The following is a 7,603-nucleotide window of genomic DNA, read 5'->3' as shown; positions in this document are numbered from 1 at the left end:
ACCCCAGGGCGGGTACCCCCGCGGTCCCCAGTGCTAGCGAGCAGCCGGCGGGGACCAGGACCGCGTGGCCGGCGAGCAGTGAACTGAGCCAAAAGGTAGACGCCGCGGGGCCGGCCCCCAGCCTGGAGGAGGCGGCGCGGTCCCGGGGCGCCTCGGGTTCTAAGGATCCTCACTTCTGGGAAAGGACAAGGAACTGTCAATCAACGAGGGAGGGAGCGCACCGGCGCCGGGTGATGTCAGCGGATCAGCTGCTCCCTAACAAAGAGGGGGCATCAGAGGAGAAAGTTGCCGCCGCGGCAGCACCCCGGAGCCTTGGGGGCCGGGGACGAAGGGAGACCAGTCGGGGGCGGCGGCTGCGGCAGCCGCGGCAGGAGGAGGAATCGAAAGGACTGTAGGGGGAGGTAGCGCGAGCCGCCCGGACTGCTCCTCCTCTTCCTCCCCCTCCTCCTCCTCCTCCTCCTCCTCCAAACTCGCAGGGCTTAGCCCCGGCGCTCGCTCAGCCGCCGCCGAGCATCCGGAGGGACGGCAGCCAGCCGCACCGCCCCGGGCAGGCAGGGTCGCAGCCGCCATGGACAGCGACGACGAGGTGGTGGAGGAAGCCGTGGAAGGTAGGAACGGCCAATTCCTCCAGGACCCGGGGCTGGGGGCTGGGGGCTGAGGGGAGACGCCTAGGGGCGCGGGCGCGAAAGAGAGCGCGCGGGGCCGAGCCGGGGGTCACCGCGGTCCCTGAGCGGGTGGCGGCTCGCCGGGGGCGCGCGGGGCGCGGGCGGGGGGAATGGGGCCCCCGGAGGTCCGCGGCCCTGAGGAGCCTGGGCCCCTGCATCCCGCCGGGCCCCGGCAGCATCCTCCCCGGGAGCTGAGCTGCCTAGTCCTCGCGGGGGATGGAGGATGGGAGGGCGCCGGAGGGCAGCCCCCTCCAGGCGTTTCAGCCACCTCGACTCCCCCCCCCCCGCCTGCCCTTTAACTGTGGGGGAGTCGCTGCGTCCCCGCGGCCACCAGAGCCGTGTCTAGGCGGGTCTCCCATCGCGACGCACATGGCAGCCGGAGCCGCTCCTCCGGAAAAAAAAAAAAAAAAGGGAATCGTGGCTGGGGTGCGCACCCCGCTCCCCGAGCTCCGGAGGCGCCTGGCCCGGGTCTGCGCTGCCCCTGGGCGAACTCAGCCGCCCGCCCCCTCCCCCCCTCCCCGCCGCTTCCGAGCCGGGTGCAGCCGCGAGCTGCCGCCGCTCCAGCCCCGACCGAAATTGCTGGGTGACACTTAACTTTCTGAATTCCGAGCTGTTGGCTGAGGGTGATATCACCGCCTGGGTGTCAGGTTTCTCCGCCCCTTCTCCCCTCCCCCGACCTTTGTCGCCACAATGTTTTGCTGAGTTTCTCCGCCTCTTTTTTTTTTTTTTTTTTTTTTTTTTTAGTCCCCTACTTCCAAAAGACGCCTTGGGGACGTTATACAATCTCGTTGTTTGTGTCATGGGAGGTTATGATTTTGTAACAATGAGCACGGGAAAAACACACTTTTATTATTTATTTTAGTCTATCCCAGATACTGTTCCCGTGATGTTTTGCAAGACTGCGTAGTGTTGTTCCAGAATTTGTTAAAAGGGAGCATCTCAGTAAATGAGTTTAAATCGTTGACCGAATCTGGTTTTGATCTAATTTGTATGAACAGGTCTGACGAATGCTAAAGAAACTATAAAGTGGCAGTGTTTCACAGATGCGTATGGATGTGTATTTATTAGTGATATGTGGGGGAAAAAAATCCCATTTTGATGTGTTCATAAACATAACTACTTTTGCAGGCTGCTGAAGGTTTAGGGTGAGATGAAGTAGGATAATTTTTGAATTCCTGGAAAGGCATCCATTCTAATTTAAGTTGTAAATCTTACTTCTTCATTTAGTGTTGAAAAAAAAATGTAAGTGCATGGTTTTACTTGTAAAAAGGTTGTGAATTCACAGAGCTTATATTTCTCCAACTAAACCCAGTGTTGGGTTTTAGTGAGGCCCGGCGCATTGTTTGAACCAGCAATAGGAAGCCTTCCTTAACTTTTAAAGTTACTGACTTCTTGTACATTTATTTTTTTTATCTGTTTGTTGTTTTTTTTCGAGATTGGGTTTCTCAGTGTAGTCTTGACTGTCCTGGACTAGCTTTGTAGACCAGGTTAGCCTCTCACAAGAGATCCAACTGCCTCTGCCTCTCCCAAGTGCTGGGTTTATAGGCATCTGCTGCCATGCCAGGTTTGTTAGGACAAAAAAAAAGTGTTCTTAATGAATTTCTGGTGTTGCTCTCATTCCTCTGGGTTGTTTTGTTTAATAGTATTTTTATAAGGTTTGTTTGGGGTTGTTGCTGATTTTATTTATTTTATTTCATGTGGAATGGTGCTTTGCTTGCATGTCTGTCTGTCTGTGTGAGGGTGTCATATTCTCTGGAAGGAGTTACAAACAGTTGTGAACTACCATGTGGGTGCAGGGAGTTATACCCTGGTCCTCTGAAAGAGAAACCAGTGCTCTTAACCACTGAGCCATCTCTCCAGCCCCTCCTTATGTTCTTTCACTTAAAAAATTTTAAAAACAAACCTTGATCACAGGCTGTGCTTTCAGTCCAAGCCACCTCCCCTTGTGCTGCTGTTTAGAAAATGTGCTTGTTTATGATTCTAGTAATGGCATGTGAACAAAACCCAGGCATGGTGGGTGGCACACAGCTGCATGTGCAGGTGGAGGCTGGAGGATCAGGTGTTGGAGGTCATCCTTAGCTTCATAGCAAGTTCAAAGCCAGCCTAAACTGTATGAGACCCTGTCTCAAAGTTAAAAAAAAACAAACAAACAAAAACCTTAAAAGTATGTTTCCATGTTGATTGTTAGTCCAGTGGATTCAAAGCACAGAAGTTTCTTTCCATAGAGGGGGAAAGGGCTCATTAGAGCAAGAAAGGCACCGTTAATAATTATGCTATGACAGCTGGCTTAAACCCTGGTTTGTGAATTTTACCTAAAAGTAAACAAGTAGAATAACTTTTCTTGTTTTGCTTTTTGTGAATTTTTGTTTTGCTTTTTGAAACAAGATCTTCATAGCCTGGGCTGGATTTGAACTTGGAGCATTCTTGGGTGTAAGCAACTATAGCTGGATTTTTTAAAAGAACAATGACAACATTTATTTATTTTTATTTTTTTAAATAGGCAAGCAATAGACCAACTGAGCTACATACCCCAGCCTGCCTTAGACACACCTCAGACAGAGATTTGCAGGATGCCTGGAGCACGGGCGAGCTTGTAGAAGCTGCATCCCTGGGCCTTTCTCCAGATACTGTTGGCCTTGGCACTTTGCACTGCTCTTTACTTAAGATCTACCACACGTCTCTGAACTGATTTGAACTGGCTGTGATCTTTTCCTAAATAGAAAGTAGTCTGGGTACCTTGGTGCTTCATTATCTTCGCCAGCTACTCCTCTCTCTGCACACACATTGTCTTCTCCTTGTCACAGCTGTTATTATCATCATCATCACTGCTGCACTTGTCTAGCTCTTATTATGTGCAAATTCTGTGCTAAGTGCTTTCCAGACATTATCCATCCAGTCTTAGGAGGCGGGTACTGTATTATCCTTATTTTTCAGAGGACTTAGAGAAGACACCTGTCAAAGAAGAGACACAGGCTAGACTTGTGAAATTCCTTTGTCAATTGCCCTAGCATTCTTCCTGACTCCTGCCTTTCTACATTTCTTCCTTTCCTTCCTTCCTTTTTTTTTTTTTCTCAACAGTATCTCACTCTGTATTTTATGGTCCGGGCGAACCTGGAACTCACTATGTAGCCCAGTCCTCCTGCCTCGGCTTCCTGAGTGCAGAATGATGGCATGAACCACCATACCCAGCTACATCTCTTATCTTTTTAAAGTATTTCTCTTTACAGTTTTTTGCTTAGATTTATTTTATGTATATGAATGTTTTTCTTGCATGTACATTTGTGCATCGTGTGCATTCTGGGACTGGCATTGTAGACATCTGTGAACCACCATGTAGGTGGTGGGAGTTGAACCCCTGGTCTCTGAAAGAACAACAAGTGCTCTTAACCACCGAGCCATCTCTTCAGTCCAGCATTTCCTTTTAGAGAAACTCATTTTTCTTAAATTAATGAGTCAGCTAAGCATGTGAAATGCTTGGTGACTGAGCTGAGAAGCCATAGTTGATGCGTGATATCAATGTTATCCTTTGTGATTCTGTTGATTCTGAGGTGGCTTCTCATAGGAGTGAGTCTATGTTGGGGCTCTCTCTACTCCCCATCCTTGGATGGATCATGGCCATCTTTCCCCAAGGACAAAAGGAGCTGTAGGGGGGTGCGGGGGAGGAAGTAGATCAACTTTATTCCAGGAGTAAGGTGAATTTATAGAGGGGATGGGCAGGGAAATCTTGGGTGGCCAAAGATCATTGGCTGAGGGCCAGGGTAGTGAGATGCCTCATTTGCATAGGAAGGCCTTCCAGGATTCCCAGGTGCTTGCTGGATAGGTTCTACCCAGAAAAAGGGAGTAAGTTAGTTGGGCCTGTAATTTCCCTAAAGTCTGTAAGGCATTCCTCAGGTAGAAGGTGTGGGGTCCTCCAGGGAGAGGAGAGTAAACCCTCACTGACAAAGGGAGTCTGCCATTTCGCACCGAGCTCAGGGCCTTTCAGTAATGTCAGGTTTCATCCTTCGAAGCAGGGTTTCCCGGCATGTATGTTTCAGAAATATATATTGGGAGACTTTCAGCCTCCACGGCAAACTTCTCCTTCCTCCCTCTGAGGAGGACTTGAGGTCAAATGTATTAGAGGGTGGTGTACACTTTGGGTCTCGATGTGGCATAGTAAGCTGGTGACGTTCTTTTTTGATCACCTCCCTCCCCTTGGGTACACACCTCACTCTGTCATCACTGGCTAGAACTCAGGCTAACCTCGGACCATCCATGATCCTCCTGGTCTCCCAAGTGCTGAGGTTAGCATCATGCCTTACTGCCTGGTATAGTTCTAAAGACAAGGTGGATCAATCCCCCGTAGAACGGACTCGAGTCAGGAAGAAGCAGTTTGGTACCAGTATCCGCCCTGCTTCTGGATGTCAGTAAGCTTTGGGCTTCAGAGTGCCAGCAGTACCACTTGAGCCCTCACTTTGACATCCCTACCCCAGTAACTCTAGGCTGTCTTGGAACTATGTAGCACAGGCTGGCTCTCAATCATGACTCTCTCCTGCCTCACTCTCCTAAGAAGCTGGGTTTAGAAAATAGGCCGCTACCCCTGGCCATCACTGTGGCTTTTTAAAAAACAAAAGCCAAACAAAACATGGGTGAACAAAATAGTTCATGAGTAAAGGCTGCCAAGCCTGCCATTCTGAGTTCAGCCCCTAGTACCCACGGGGAAGGAGGAGAAAAAAAATGCTTGTTGTCCTCCAGTCTCCCTATTTGTGGCAGGCTTGAGCTTACGTGTGCATGTAATAAATAAATACATGTAACACAAGTAAATAAATGGAACATCTTTCCCAGACATGATGACCCACACCTGTAATCCTAGCACTTGGGAGCCTGAGGTGGGAGATTGCTGCAAGTTGGAGGCCAGGCAGGCTGTTGGTAAATTCCATATTGCCGGGAAGGAGGGAGGAATGGCGACATGCGTGTGCATACCTTTAGGCTAACCATGCCTTGCAGCCTAGAGGAGTGGATGGGCTAAGACTTCGCTGAAGAGGTGGCAGAACTGAGCTGAGAGAGGGGCTTGGTGAGCGAAGGTGAGAGAGCTTTGGCCCGACCGGAAAATACTCTTACTTCAGCTGAGGCTTGAGGCTGAAAAGAGGGCAAGGGGGAAGCTGGCCTGAGGGCAGAGAGCATAGGCTGAGCGGCGGAGAAGGACCGCCAGAGCTCTGCTGGGGAAGTTGAGCTGTTGGCAGCTGGAGGGGCTGATGCAAGAGCTGAGGCCATCACCTAGCGGCTCTTGTGGTATCAGATGTGCAGCTGTGAGGGTAGAAGAAAAAGCCTGGAAATGCTCGAGGGACATTGAAGAGGGAAAGCGCTCAAAATGGGAAAATACCAGAGTCCTCAGAACAGGGGACCAAGATGAAAACAAGAGGCCCCATGTCCTGCTGTCCGCGCCCCCTCAAAACAGCCACGGTTATTTTTATTAACAGCCCCCGTACTGTCCATGCCTGTCTCTTATGCGTCTCTGTTGTGTGCCTGGAACAGGGTGCTGACTGTTCGGGAGTGTGCCCTTTCCACGTGGGCCACACATCAAAACCGTGACCTTCCCCGGCTCACAGCTGAGCCTTTCGGAACCGCTGTGAACACATCATGCAGAAGGCATGCTCCCTGTATTAATAAGCTTGCCTCTTCCTAAAGGATTTCTGTGGAGGGGCCCCGGGGAGCAGGGTTTTGTCAGCAAAATTAATAAGGGTCAGGGTCTCTTGTTCTGAGGGAAATGTGCACACAGCACTCTCAGATCTCTGTAAGAGGGAGGCAGTCAGTGACCCATCTCTGATCCAAGGCCAACATCACAGCAGACTAATCTTACCGAGTTAAGAAAAAACAACAACAACACTCCTCTGCTCAGAGTTGACTTTGGGGGAAATGCTTACCTTTCTATTCGCTCAGTAGAGAAAGATTCTTAGGACAAAATAGGGAGAAAAACTAAGCACATTACTTTTTCTTCTCTCTGGCTACTGTTCAGTCTTTCTATAGACAGATCCTGCGTGCCTTGCTTGCCGGGGCTGTGTTGTTAGCACAGAGCGGCCATTCCAGTGAACTTGGCCTGTTCTGTGGGCCTGGTGCCCGCCTTCTGTGTAGTGGGAACTGGCCTGGAAGGTGGTTGGCTGACTTGGCGCATTCTGTAGTCTTCAGCAAGGGCTAGAGTTTCCACACTGAGTTAGCAGGCGCAGGCAAGGGAATTTGCGACCGGGATATGGTGTTGAAAATGTCAGCAGTCCTCTATAAGGAGCCTAAGCATTGCTAGTGGATTTTGTGTGTGTGTGTGTGTGTGTGTGTGTGTGTGTGTGTGTTTTAAGGCAATTTTTTTTAAGTTGAAAAGAGGAGACAGGTCATCACAGGACACCATTTGGCTTAATAGTGCACAGTCATTTACATGGTCATAAAACTTGAAACATTTATTTTTTTTAAACATATTTTCTTTTTTATCAAACTTGGGTACTGGGTTATATAAGGTTATTTTCTTGCAAGTACCTAATGCACTTTGAATATATTGCTTCGTACTTCCCTTAGTCCTCTTTGTTCTCCTAAACAGTTTCTCTTTCACTTTCTTGTGCACCACCTCCTTTGAATTTTCGAGACAGAGTTGCTCTGTGTAACAGAGCCTTGGCTGTCCTGGACTCGCTTTGTAAAGCAGGCTGGCCTCGAACTCACCAGATCCACCGGCCCCTGCCTTTGGAGTGCTGGGATTAAAGACATGTGCCAGCCCTCACTTTCTTTTGTAATGACTCCTCTATTATTTACGTGTATGCTGGTGCCCTGTAAGGGCAGGAAAGGGTGTGGTACCCACGGAGCTGGAGTTGCAGGCGCTTGTGAGCAGCCGGTGTGGTGCCGGGTAGAGCAGAAAGCTACTTTAACCACGGTGCCACCACCTCTCCGGCTCTTAGAGCTACCTCGACAAGGAGAACGAG

At 49.9% G+C, this 7,603-nt stretch overlaps 1 protein-coding gene across 2 annotated transcripts in view; it reads left to right on the top strand.

Moving 5' to 3' along the window:
- Positions 1-253: 253 nt before the first annotated feature.
- The window catches only part of Setd7 (SET domain containing 7, histone lysine methyltransferase), a 41,530-nt gene continuing 34,180 nt past the window's right edge, over positions 254-7,603 (top strand). The window contains exon 1 of one of the 2 annotated variants that reach the window (XM_060378295.1): positions 254-608. In XM_060378295.1, coding sequence (XP_060234278.1) covers positions 569-608 — 40 coding nt within the window. In that variant the 5' untranslated portion in view covers positions 254-568. The remainder of the gene's footprint in view (positions 609-7,603) is intronic. The other variant, XM_021631045.2, reaches the window with a different exon arrangement.

Source organism: Meriones unguiculatus, chromosome 2 (genome assembly GCF_030254825.1).
Source record: "Meriones unguiculatus strain TT.TT164.6M chromosome 2, Bangor_MerUng_6.1, whole genome shotgun sequence".
NCBI lineage: Eukaryota > Metazoa > Chordata > Mammalia > Rodentia > Muridae > Meriones > Meriones unguiculatus.
The sequence above is the reverse complement of the archived record's forward strand: the minus strand, read 5'-3'. Positions and strand labels throughout refer to the sequence as shown.